General features: G+C 36.5%; 2 protein-coding genes across 7 annotated transcripts in view; one reads left to right on the top strand and one right to left on the bottom strand.

The window, feature by feature from the left end:
• Positions 1–175: 175 nt before the first annotated feature.
• SERPINA10 (serpin family A member 10) lies at positions 176–13,631 on the top strand. 3 transcript variants are annotated; one of them, XM_050337109.1, is made up of 6 exons: positions 176–338; positions 3,238–3,978; positions 4,924–5,197; positions 5,932–6,079; positions 8,518–8,715; positions 13,400–13,631. In XM_050337109.1, exons 2-5 carry the CDS (start codon positions 3,270–3,272, stop codon positions 8,707–8,709), a joined length of 1,323 nt encoding a protein of 440 aa, XP_050193066.1. In that variant the 5' UTR covers positions 176–338; positions 3,238–3,269; the 3' UTR covers positions 8,710–8,715; positions 13,400–13,631. The 3 variants fall into 3 exon arrangements, with proteins under 3 accessions (XP_050193066.1, XP_050193065.1, XP_050193064.1); XM_050337108.1 differs by lacking the exon at positions 13,400–13,631 and adding an exon at positions 12,224–12,411; XM_050337107.1 differs by lacking the exon at positions 13,400–13,631 and having other exon boundaries at positions 8,518–8,802.
• Positions 11,158–14,114, bottom strand: part of PPP4R4 (protein phosphatase 4 regulatory subunit 4) — a 68,594-nt gene continuing 65,637 nt past the window's right edge. For 3 of the 4 annotated variants that reach the window (XM_050337102.1, XM_050337105.1, XM_050337104.1), the window contains one exon: positions 11,252–12,341. In XM_050337102.1, coding sequence (XP_050193059.1) covers positions 12,317–12,341 — 25 coding nt within the window. In that variant the 3' untranslated portion in view covers positions 11,252–12,316. Of the gene's footprint in view, positions 12,342–14,114 lie in introns of all 4 variants that reach the window. The other variant, XM_050337103.1, reaches the window with a different exon arrangement.

Raw genomic sequence — 14,114 nt, forward strand, 5'->3', positions numbered from 1 at the left:
AGTTCAGAGCCTGCTGTAAAGTAATTCTCATGGACAACTGGATCTGTGGGGCCACAACCTGACAGGGTGCTGAAGGGCAAGATGCAAAGAGTTTCTTCTTTTCTTGTTTCTCATGAAAGACAGAACATATTTACCGGAATATAACCCTCCCTCATTATGCTGCTTATGGGAAACAAAATTCAGTGTTTATAAAGCAGTTAATTTATAACAGACAAAACCAGATTACCACTCTTTGGAAGGGCAAATATTTGTTCAAAAACATCTATATGGGACAGGCATCTTCTTCTCATTTTTAAATACAGCTGACTGAGAAAAGTAACAGAGGAGCTACCTAATAGGTAAGACAAGATTTATATGAAGCATTTAGATTGTAAAAGAAAGATTATATTTTTCATATATATATATATGCAATTTTACATATTTATCAGTGATTCTTTAGATGAGCAGTTTTAGTTGGTCTTAGGTAGCTTCTAATATATTTTTCTCTTGCTCTAATGCCTTCAGAAGAAAAAGGCATTTACACAAGTAACTTCTTTAATACTGCTAGAAACAAGTATTTCTTAAAATGGAAATAATGTTTATTTTGTTCTAACACATACACGTTTATTAATGAATTGTCTATGCATAAAGTGAGTTATCTAAAATTAGCAATAAGCTTTACTTGGGTCTAAAAACCTGAGTCTATAATGTACAAAAATTCCAATTTATTGTTCCCAGAACTGTTTTCCTATTTCTAGAGGACATGCTTTATTTCTAACTGTTAGTAGAGGAGAATGATATAGCTGCTGTAATGTTAACTTTAAATTTTTGCGCTCTCAGATTTGCGGGTAATACTTGGTGCAACTGCAAGGTTCTTATTCCTGTGATGTTCATTACACCCAAATAAATAGCATTTGTGTATGCTACTATTTGTGTATGCTATTATCAATCTTTTGACTGTTGAATGGTCTGGGATGTGCCTGTAAACAAGAGCTTCCACGTTTGCCCTGTCCTTTCAGTCTGAAACCTACTCGTGTTGGGATGGCAGAGCTCTCTGGAAGGCAGCTCACCACTTTCCCCATTCAGTCCCTTTACATCTTCCAAGGGAGCTGGTGGCCCACTTGAGCCAAGTACTGTCCCCACCTCTCAGTGAGAGACGCAAGAGTGACATCTGCCAAAGGCAACACTCCCAGATGTCGCACTGGAATTGCACTATGCCTAGAAAAGACGAGGAAGTGCTGACACTCTGCAATGCCTAATGGGCAGTTAGGCCTGATGCTTTTTTAGAGAGAGAGACTGTGGCAGAAAACCCTTTCTCTGTGACTGAATATGATCAAAAGCAAAATTTTCCAATCCCTGCTTCTTTGCTAGAGCTGACTCTGCAGTGTCCAAATATCCTTCTTTGAAGTAGGGATGACTCCCAGAGGAAAGAACCTCCTTCTTTGCTGCCAGGGTAGGCACAGCATTGCAGCAGGAGCAGCACCTCTGTGCCTGCGTTACTTCCCACAGAAGTGGGTCACTACATAAGCAGCAGAAATGCCCAGCAGTTACTGCAATAGCTCTGAACTCCATTGCTTACAGTCCATCAGGGGACAGTGAGTATCCCAAATGTCCAGAGATCACATGCACCATTTGAATAGCAAGTCAGGAGCTGAAGTCAAGCAATTCTTTTCTTTATTCCAGTCCTGCAAAATCCAGACACAGAGAATCTCATTGAAAATAAATCAGGAGTTAATGGGAAAGAAAAATAAAGAAAAAAATATTTGCTGCATATTTTACTCTGTTCTCTGTCTGCCATGTTATGCCTCGAGAGGAGGCATAACATTCAGGATTTCACTGCCTCCCGATTAAGTCATGACAGCCCATCTGTGTTGCACCAAGTACAGAACGTGACCTATTATCTCAAAAGAAAATAGCACACCACCTGACTGCCAAAAGCACCCTGTGACTTGGCACCTGAAAATCTCAGTACTCACATCAACATACCTTTTCAGGACTAACTCCCACAGCCTGAATCAGCCAACTGTGAAATTCAGCTGAACTCTGAATAAATTGAATAAAAGCAGTTTTCCCATATGCCAAATCACAAATTATACAATGACCGTAATTTGCTGTACAGATCCTTAACTTAAAGTAGTTTACAGTGCTATATGATTCTAGACTATTGAATCACTTACTACTTTAATGATGGACCATATAATCCATCTTTTCATGTCACTTATCACTCTGCATGCCACTGCTTTACAAAAGGAATCTGTGCAGGCTTGGTGATCTTGGACATCCTGCTTAATTTGCAATGGGAAAATGTATCTCCAAAGATTGTGGCCATTCAAAATTTTTCCACAAGGTGCAATTCAACACTGCTGTCTGGGAGAGAATTCATATACTGCTTTAATGGAAAGATGAATGGCAATCATATTTGCACTTTATGCTTGAAAAGTGTGTTTCATGTGCAAATTTACACAATCAATGTCTGATGCTAAAGTTTGCCTGAGGTCTACTCTAAGATGTGTCCAGTTTTCTCCAAAAGTTTTGTTGGTCAGAGGCGAGACTCTGTATTAACTTTTCTCAGAAATCATAACTTGTGTAAAATACTATATTTTTAAACATAGAACAACTGTTTCATCCTTCTGCTATTTGACATTGAAAACGCTATTTTCAAGGAGGAAACAGCACTGATGAACCTATTTCAGCGTTTACTGGACAGAGAAGTAGAAAAGAGCAGGGAATCCTATGGCATGTGATCAGGAGGATGATCTGAATGGAGTAATAAACAACCTATGGCAGAAGGATGAAAAGTGAAATGAAATTATGAAACCCAAGCATATTGTTTCCACCACATGCTGCCTAGAATTCTTGTGCTTACAGATGACACCAATTTCACAGGGTGGACGCTGCAACACAGCTTTTCATTTTTCATCTTTTGTTTTCCATTTTTCATCTTTGAGCTGCATATTGTGCTTGAAATCTGGGTTTCATTTTGTAGAGAAAATACAAGTGAGCAATGGAAAATCAGTGAACTACTGACATGAACCAGCAATACCAGAAGATCATAGTATCTTTTCTGGATTAATTTAATTATGTTGGAAACTTCTCTCTTTTACTGATCTAAATTTGACTTTTCAAACAGGAGTGAGATCTTAGATTTAGAGTATATACCCTGAAAATGCAGAAAGATCACTTCATTACATCTGTGACATTTTCCCTTGTGAAGAGAACAAACCAAAAAGTCATTGTGTTGCCTTTCTTTTTTTCTAGAGAAAAAAAAGAGCTCATTACTGGATGTCAACATGAAAAAAGGAATTTACCTACTTCTCTTGAGTGAAATATGTGTTGAATTCGTCAAGGCTGGCATCAAACCTAACATTTCAAAGGAGGAAAAAGACAATAATTTCTTGGAAAAAAATAAAAATGTCAATATTTCTGAAGAGTGGTATCATCAAAAAAATATCTCTAAGTCTTTTGAAGACCAAGGTCTTGAAGACTTCACTCTTTACAACTTCACTGAAAAGACTGCAAATTTTGGATTTAACCTCTACAGAAAAATTGCAATGACACATGACAACAATGTGATCATCTCCCCCCTTTCTGTATCAGCTCTCATGACTGTTTATATGCTGGCAGCCAAAGGGGAAACATACAGACAAATAGTAAAAGGTCTAAACCTCCATGCTTTGAAGGACAGCATGGATGGCCACCATTTACCAGCCTTGTTTAAACAACTGATAGATAACATCACAATGAATCAAGAACTTCTCCTCATGCAAGGTACTGTTTCTTTTATCCAAAAGGACTTCAGACTCAAGGAGTCTTTCCTGAATTTATCTAAGCAGTACTTTGATATGGAATTCCTAAGAGTGGACTTTGAAAACTTTACCCAGGCAAAACTTCTCATAAATCAAAACATTTACAAAAGGACCAAAGGAAAAATCCCAGATCTTTTTGAAGAGCTTGACCACCATAATAAACTGCTACTTGTGGACTACATTGTCTTTAAAGGTAATCTCTGGTTTTATATTGCAAAATTATTATTAGAAGAATCAAAACTCTTAACTTCAGCTACATTAGGAGGAGCTTAAATGAATTCAGATGTCCTTTTTCTCTATGTCTCTATCTAGATTTACTTCCTTCCATTAGGCTTGTTTAATGGGAAATGATTTTTCATGATAGGGAACCACGATTCTTCTACGTTTCCTTCCATACAAGAGTCTCAAAGAGAAAAAAACCTCTTATTTCAATACATTCCCAAATGATCTCTATGACTCAAAAGCATGTTTAATTTTCATTCATCCACCAAAATGAAAAAGCCTTGATCACAACAGTCTTGAATGCTGGATACTGGACATAAAATTATGGACTGATTTTACATCATACACAAAATCATTGAAACAAAAATAATGTTTCTATTTCCATCAAGAATCCCTTTCCCCAGAGAACCCAGCTACCCCATTATATTACCTACAAGGGGAGGGAAAGAAATAGCTGTGATGGGCACAACCATTCTGTGGAGAGGTCAGTGCTTTACTGAATCCCCATCCAAAGGATTGTGTAATTAAATTACATACAGGCTATTAAACAGCTGGTAGAGAATCTCAGAGAAGGTTACATGTCAATAAAGGTCAGATGCTCATCAGGCATTTAATAAACAAAGAGGATATCAATTCTGAACCTGAGTGGCAGCTAACCAATCCTAGAAAAATATTTCCCTTATTTCTGTGCAAATGAAGGAGTTTGTGGATTACTTCCTTTTCCTTTTTCTGATGTAAAAAAATTCTGTGTATAATTTAATGTACTGAAATTGTCATCCACTTATCCCAGGCACAACTGACAGCCACTTCAATTAGATACAGAAAATATCCCATAGATTTTTTTTTTAAGCTTTTCTGAACATTTTTCTCAACAAATCTAAAAGCAAATGATGATTTAATTTCTTTCTTTCCTTAGGCAAGTGGGTCTATCCATTTAACTCCAAATTTACAGAAATGGAGACTTTCCACATAAACAAATACAGAAGTGTACAGGTACCCATGATGTTCAAGTCAGATAAAATTAATTCAACTTTTGATGAGAACTTAAGATGCACTGTGATAAAAACACCTTATAGAGGGAATGCCTACATGCTGATTGTTATCCCAGAAAAAGAGGGAGACTACATTTCACTTGAAGACCATTTGTCTACAGAGCTTGTGGAATCCTGGCTTGGAAACATGAAAATCAGGTATTGCTCTGACATCCATGGGCCCTGATGTCTTTGATGTCTGCTGCAGCAAATCAACAGAGCTCAACAAAGATTAGCTGGTCTTCCTAAGCCTTTTCACATGTTAGCATCTCTGTGGCATTCGGTATCTACAGAGCAGAGGTCCTTTATTGGCCTGTCCACAACCCAAGTGTCACATGAAAGTTCCTACTCTGGGGGGACAAATCTTTGACTCATCTCAAAAGTGTCTGTCTTTCTGAGGACACAGTCAGTGTAGTCTTTCCATATTCTTCCTTAGGTATTCTCTCTCCTTAAATATAGCACTGGCAGGCAAAGTCCACAATAAATCTAAACATGCAGTATATTTATGAAACATTTCTTACCAGGGGAAATCCAGAGTAACTGGTAATTTTGAATATGAAAAAGTAAACCCTAATTATTCCTGTGGAATGTAATTCCTGAAGTGACAATTATTTTCACTAGTCAATAAGCCAGTGTGTCACCCTGGTATCAAGGCACTTGTAAGTGTCACTGGAAGTATTTTATACAGAGAAGGAAATGATTTCTCGGATCATTGGCAATCAACAGGTCAGAGATGATTTTCTGCCAACCTAAATGCCAGCAGAGACTCTTCAGTTTTTGTCCCCTCTTTCTCTGTATAAAGCTTAATTCCTGAGCAGTGTGCATTTCAGCAGCCAAATGTTCTACTGCATAGCCCAAGTTTGCATTGAATGCTTTTGGGTTTTTTTCAACAGAAAAGTGGATATTTCAGTTCCAAAGTTCAAACTACAGCAAAAATATAAAATGAAGAAACTGCTTCATGCTCTTGGAATTAAAAAACTCTTTACACGTACAGCAGATCTTAGTCATCTCACAGATCAAGAATATGCAGCAGTTTCACAGGTAAGCCTTCCAAAATTCTTGCTATTTGGATTGTAATAGTATATAAATGGCCCAGCCAAGAGACTGTCATACAAGTTTATAGGGACACTAATACCAAAGTACCTCATATGAAATCTAGACACCTTATTCAGTATAGATCTCACTTCAAGTATGAGGTGTATAGAAGTAAGGGACAGTTACATCTCACACATGCTCAACACCTCCCAAAGCTAATCCATCACAGGAGAAGAGCTCTGCCTCAAGAGGAATATGATTGGCAGAGAAGGAGCACAACTGCATAAAAACTGTGAACAAGGAAGACATTGTAAATCCCAGTCAAATGGCAAAAGCCAGAGCAGAGAGAGAAAGCCAGAGGGAACTCATCATACACAGTCCAGAGACAGGCATAATTCTCAAAAAATAAAGAACTTTAGAAAGTTCAAATAATAAAATCTCAAAAAGGTAACAGGGAGAAAGAGAAGTCAAAGCACTCTTGTCTATTCTTCTGCATACCATGGAAAATTAAAACCAGAATCTCACAGCAGAGCACTGGTGCAACATAGCTGTATTCCAACCCAAATGGATGTTCTACTTCATATGCTGGAACTTTTAAAGATCCTTTAAACAGGCAAATGCAAGAGCGGTGAATGACCAAAAAGACAGGAACACAACCCCAAGGAAAAAAAGGAGGAGGAGCTACTTTGTACCACAATTTAAGGGAAAGCAAAGATGAATTTCAATAGACTGATAGAAAACAGAGGCAGAATGAGAAGCAGAAGAAATGGAAAACAAAGGACTTGACAATCACACCAATATCAAGAGGAATAGGTCTGTGTGACAAGAGATGTCTTATAAAACAAACCAGTTGGTCTATAGAAATGACAAGTTGCTGATGATAGAAAATTAAAAAGCATGATCAAAGAAAGGAGATAAAAGATATACCACACAAAGAAACTTGTACCTTCAGAATGGAGTGTGTGGAACAAGATAAAATGCAATTAATGCTAAATACAAATTACATTAGAGTAGAAGTAACAAAATTTCTGAAACAGGATGAATTTATGAACAGTTGAGGAAAACAAGACCCAGACGATACTAATCTGACACAGGATTTAAAAATGTAGCTTTGTAAACTTACGTAAGGTGAAGAGCCTGGTTCCATCTTCTTTGCATCCTTCCTTCAGGTATTTGTATCCTATGAGAAAGAACTCTCCAGGTGCTGCTCTTACAAGTCTCCCTACACCAAATCCTTATACAAGCCTTTGTGATTGGCCAGTTAATAGGGTAGTATAATAAACACCTCTATACAGGTTTCAAAAACTCTAATGCCTGACCTGTAGGTTTTCAAAATTGTGCTGGCTTAGCAAAACAACCTTTCTGGGAAAATGTAACATCTAAAGAATAAATACTTAATGGATTAAAATTGCAGTGATTTTCAGTTTGTTATAAACTATTTCACTGTTGGGAAATACAACGGTAATCTGCAGCACTTTTCCACCCTTCCTCGTGATCATATAACTTTCATACTGATTCTCAGCAGTTAACTCTATTGTGTTATGAAAAAATCACACTTCAAGAGTAGCTACTAACTGGTATTAGAAACAGTATGTGCATCAGCTGCAAAGTGCCAAAGGAGCATCCTGTTCCTGTGGATCATGAAATCTAAATTCATTACTTAGGAATGTTTAGCAGAGAACTCAACACTGGTGAAGTTCTTTAACTAGATCATGTAAGTAATTCCTAGAATTAGGATTTTGGGAGTTGGAAATCCACTAGCTGACCAAGCAGTTCACCAATACAGACCCAAACATAGAGGAAGCACTCAGAGATATATTCAGGCTGAAAGAATAAAATGGAAAAGAATCAGATTCTGCCCGGCTGTGATTTCAGTGGGAAGGTCCTCAAACCAATCCAGGACTGTACCTCATTGCTGCACATATTTAATCTGCGCTACCAAATGAAAAAATTAGAAATATACAGAAAAAAGCGCCAAGATTGGTGCATTTCCCTAAGCTCTCACAAAATCAACTGTGGATGACATATCCAGCTAGTGTTTTTGACTGATAAAAACACTCCCTATTTTTGAGAAACTCTCCCTTGCACAGTTAGGTGTCAAAGAAGAGCACTATACAAATGCAATGGTTGCTTCATGCTACCAGCTGCAAGAAGAAAAACCCCAATCTCTAAGTGAGGTCTATGCTCATAAATGTGGAAAAGCACAATGACTCCTGAACTCACATCCACAATGAAAGTATTGTGGGCATGGTGGCTGCATTAATATCTTTGCTGCTGAAGCAGACAGCACATGGGTCTACCAGTCTAGCAGAGTGAGACTGCACTGACCTACTCACTTTAATCCTTCGTAGAAACCTACTTCAACAGAATGTCTCACTTGGAAAAATATTCTTCATGTTAATATTCATTTCTGTCACATAATTTATTTCTACCTTGTACTTCAGGTTGTTCAAAAGGCAGTAATTGAGGTGGATGAAGAAGGAACTGAGGCTGCAGCAGCCAGTGGGTCAGAAATGATTGCATTCACGGTGCCTCCTGTCATCAAAGTGGACCGACCATTCCTTTTCATGATTTTCGAAGAAACTTTTAAAACATTACTGTTCATTGGAAGGGTGGTTGATCCAACAAAAATGTGAATAAAGGTAACAGTGTCTATTCTTTGGTAGATAAGAGGAATTATTTTTATCTTATTAATTTGTACTAGAATAAAAAGACACCGAAATATGAAATGTGAAAACCTGTTTTGTTTCTCTAGTTAGCACTAGGTCATCCTAGCAATTATTAATGCCAAGTAACAAACTAGATTCACTAAGGCTCAAAGTGGCAAAAATGTGACTTTCAAAATCTACATCTGAAATTAAAAAGAAAAAAACCCACAAAAAATAACAACCGAACACAGAACTGAACTTTCAAAAATCAGTATTTTAGTGGTGTGAATAAACCCCCTGATTCATATGCCAAAATATTCCCAAACACTGCATTTTCCTCAATGTTATCTTCTTTTCCAAAGACACTTAAGAGTCTAGTGACTTCAACGTTAGAATACTTCTACCACATAAAAACAGACGCAGTATCAAGCCCTAAAACAGAATTTATAGCCTCTCTCTAGAGATCTTTAAAAATGACAAAATTGCAATGACTCTGTCAAGAAGTCTACTACATTGCCTGTGAGTGTGACCTCTTCTAAAGTGTTTATGCAGAGTATCAAATCACCTCATTTTCTCAGAGTACATGATGTAACTGCTTTGAAAATATTCCCTGTATTAAAGACAAAATAAAAGGTATTCTGAATGTGGAAAATCTGGCCTATGAATGGCCTTCAGAATTCAGGTATTCTGAATGTGCAAAATGTGTGTACTATTTCATAACACCAAGCTGGGCCTCTACTAAAACCAAAATTTCTGCCTGTAATATCATCTAGATACCAGGGTGAGCTATGTAACAGGATTTTATGACTCAACTATGACAGACTTTGGTAGGAAAAAACCATAGCTCCATAAAATTGGAATAAATCTATTCATGGAGTTGATCCTAGAGTCCAAAACATGTTCCCAAAATGTTACAGAAAAATATTTCCATGATCTAAATACAATTCCCTTTATTCAAGTAGAGCAGTGATTTCAATAGAAGTGCAAGATATTAACATTCATCACATTTTAATTAGCAGAGTCCTATATATAAAGTATGAAACAACAGAAAAATCTACTTCTAGTTTTATATAACTAACAGATCTAAGCCTTATTCTACTTGCTCATACAACCTTCACAAAATAGTTGCCAAAAAGGGAGCAGAAGAGTCTTCAAAATCATTTGGCAAGGAGCTTCAAAGACGTCTGTCAGTAAACACACATGGACTGATGTATCCACGAGGGAAGATACAAAAGATAAATTAGAGGATAAAGATGGTAAATCTCAAAAAATCACCTCAGTTACCATTAGATGTCTGCCCACAACAGCCCAGACACTGGGGTAAGACACTCGCAAAAGGACTTAGGAGGAGGCTCTGGTATCTGACTAGACTACTAAGGTACATCTAACTTAACTCCTCAATGCAGTATGAATGTACCCAGAAAGAGAATCACTCCTTCCTGCTGCTGGTGTATATGAGAACCAACCAATTACACTGTACAGTTGACCTTCAGCTGTTATTCTGGACCTAGAGGTGATCAGCAGGTAAAAACAATGCTTTGAGGGGTTCAAAAGCATCAGAGCTGTTTAAAAGAACTAACCCAGAAGTGAGTGGCCCCTAAAAAGACTGCTTGGATGAAGGTCTGTATTGTGAAGGACTTATGAAAATATGCACAAGACACCAGAGGTATTCCACAAGGAAGTTGCCCAGTCCAAAAAATGTCTAAATAGAGCATTTAAAGATTACATAGCAAGAATTTATTACATAACAGGGTTATTGAGTGGAGCACGTGTTATCAGTATTGAATAAGTCAATCAGCTAACAATGACAAACAAATGATAGCTGACATGAAACAAAAAGACAGACTGTATAGAGAACTCATTACATGCTTATAAGGGGAGAAAGAGCTTAGATTCATTTCTGAACTTACTGGCTGTTTTGCATTGCTCTAGTAAAGGCATTGAAAGGGCAAACACAGTTTTGTGTCCTGTTCTGCAGCTGGCTACTGCTGATCTCAGTTTGGTCCCTAGCAAAAGTCAGACTAAGAACAGATTGAGCAGTCTCCTGTGGCCCACGGGTGAGCAGCTGGAGCTGGCACAATGAGTTAGTTGTCCATGGGGAGCTGAGAGTATCTGTTTTCATTATGAGACAAAAGCAGAACCCAGGAGGAGCCAGCACAGGTCATCTGTGTATCTATATCAGTAGTGAATGTTAAACACTGCAATACTTGCAGAAACTTTTAAAGAAATCTCTCATTTACAAGATCCTACACCAGGCTGCAGAGCAAACTGAAAACTTAAGTGTTTCCACAGAATATAAACAATGTCTGTGACTTAAGTCAGAATACAGGTAAATCCAACTGCAGTGTAAGAAGCTTAAGAATTCAGAGAGTGAAATACTGCCAAATCCAGAGACACAGTTTCTACTTCACACAAGACAGCATACATCCAGCACTATTACTATTTTAAATAAATACCCTCTATGGGTAAATGCCTTTATTTATTTTAATTATAAAAGATGCCCTGAGAATTTTTTTCAAGAACATGCATGTACAGCATTGTCCTAGGTTTTATTTTGAGTAAATCATCATTCATGTTTTTACATTATAAAAAGTAACCACACGCGCATACGCATACACAGATCAGATCTTTATCATACACCAATAAATCTTAAAAACCACATATTTCTGATATCAATATAGTTATGCTGCTTCCATTTTGGAATAGAGAAGCTGACAATAGCTTCATAGGCTCCCTCTCAAGTACTGGCATAAATAGCACTTTTTAAAATAGGATTGCATGGTTTTCCACAGATAAATTTTGATAGAAACATTAGCATTAGTACAAACAAATGCAGATGACTTCACTGAACCATGATAGCTTGCAATTACAGCTGATTAAAAACTAGATTCATTATTATAAATTATTCAAGTGAAAATACAATCTGAAATACTAAAAATTAAAACAAGTATTTATACAACAAAACTTATGAAATAAAACTTTTTTTTACATCATCTGGAGACATTTGCTTTTAGATTGCTTTGAAACCTACACAGAATTTTTATGAATTGAGTAATTGGAAAAGCATTAACTCCAAATTCACAGCACAATGCTTCTAAGGTTTATGGGTTTTTTTAAAGACCGATGAATGGTTCTGGACTTTGGTCTTAAATCAGATTCTTTAAAATGTGGGATTACTTTTTCATATTCATAAACAATTCCTTCTATTACTTGCATAAAACATGTGTGCTAAGAGTTGCTAAAATTGTAGATAAGCCAATTAAATAATGGGTATGTGCATTCTAAATCCAAGAATTTGAACTACAAAGGCATAATAGAAGAAAACAAAATCTTCACTTTAGCTACAGCAGTAAAGAGCACATAGCTGAAGTTATACTTCATATAATTTCACAATTCTGCAACCATTATATTGTTTATCAGAACATATTTTACAGCTTGGAATTTTATTTAAAAAATTTACTTAAGAGTTTTAACATTGCAGGATGTATTTTATTCATTCCAGGTATTAGAGAGTCCCATCTGCTGCTCCCAACTTATCTCACAAGAACGTTGCTTCCACCAGTCTCTGGTTCCCTCTTTTTTTCTGTCAGATGATCTAGGAGTTTGATTTTCTGTTTTTTCTTCATACAAAAGAAGAAATATACATTATTTGTTGTTGCTATATTATTAAATAACATAACAAACTGTTAATGTGCACAATATTTTAACATAATTATTAGCTGCTGTACTTTAAAAATTACTAGTTGCTCTACTGCACTCACTAAAAAAGCCAAATGGACACATTCTGAGGGCATTCTTCACAACAAGGGTGAAGTTCTCCATTAAGTTGTCTACAGAAGGCCCTGTAGAGATCTGTCTGAGTGAGATGGTTAAGCCACTACAAGCAGTCTACTCATGGCTACAAAAAATGCCAGAGGTCTCCAGCCTGATCCATGATAAAATCTGGGGAAAGTGGAGATGGGGAGGAGAGAGAAATTTAGAGCTCATTACAGTGTGATTTCTAGGTCATCTGTTGACCACAGTGTCATCTGGGTAGTTTCTGTATTATTCATGCCTTCATTTTTTTAATCTTTAAATGTACTAGTTTTCAGCTTCACAGAGTTGTGGCTATGTCAATTAAAAACTGTTTGTATTGGTCAGAAATATTTCAAAGAATGGGGCTCAACGTTTAGAACTCTGCGGAGATATTAATTTGCATCAATATTTTACAGTATCATTTACACATAACACAATATATTGATCTGTTTCACCCTTTTAAAACTGCTGAATATTTAAAATCCGCATATATTGTATGATAATATATTAGTGTCAGGATACCTACTAGTTTCATCATAAAAATATGATGCAAAACACATTCCACTTCCACTGGACCTCAGAAGTCCTTAAGCGTCTTAAATGTCAGGATGAAAACATGATTAGAAGTTGGAAGTAACCAACTAAAACTGTAGGAGAGCAGTGACAGAACTATTTCATTTTGTGCTCAACTTCCTAAGCAATTATGTGACTGAATGAAAGACAGTATTTAACACACTTACACATATAAGTGGTACAATATGGTCACACAACAAAATTAGATGTCCTAAGGTTCAGCTGTGGACAGCTTATAAAATACTGATATAAATTTATTATTAAAAAATTAATTTCTATGCAACAATAAACCTACTCCTGCTTTTTACAGAACAGAAAACCCACACCACTCATTCTTGAAGAAAGTTTTAATTGAAAGTGAAATAAAATCAAGCAATACCTGTATGTCTATAGGTAAGATGCAAGATTCTTAAATGCTGTCTATACGCTGTGGATATTTTTACTGATGAATCTATAAAGTTTCTAAATAGTTTTAAACAATTGCATACTGAAATCAGTCATATTACAGCAATGTAAACTCAAGCAAAACAGATTATATCTATCCTAATTTAATAAAACTGAAAACATTCAAAAGAATATAATAAAGCTACACAGCACAATGATACAAGATTGGACTGCTTGACAGAATGCAGTGTTCAGGATTCATGTCAGTGTCTGCACTAGGATGATTCATGATCTAACTGGCAACTCTTCAAGTGCAAGTCAGAAAAGCATGTCTGCTCTGCAAAGTGACTGAAGTAAGATCACTTGTGGGACAAAATACTCAACCAGTACTCCTTGTGATTCTTCCTATTCCATAAGGTACTTAAAGCAGAGATTGATCCTCTTTGTGATTCCACCATTAAGTTATATGGGTGCATCTTTAGTGTAATTCTTTCATTTTCTATTGCCTTACTATTACCTAAGGTCTAGCAAATTACACCAATGCTAATGGTCACTCTCCTGTCTTGTGAGCACTGGAACATGATGTACTGATATTTTTTTCTTGAATATACCTTATTTTCACACATATCTGAAATGGAACA

This window comes from Myiozetetes cayanensis, unplaced genomic scaffold, assembly GCF_022539395.1.
Source record: "Myiozetetes cayanensis isolate MyiCay16 unplaced genomic scaffold, myiCay2020 scf6-25, whole genome shotgun sequence".
NCBI classification, from domain to species: Eukaryota; Metazoa; Chordata; class Aves; order Passeriformes; family Tyrannidae; genus Myiozetetes; species Myiozetetes cayanensis.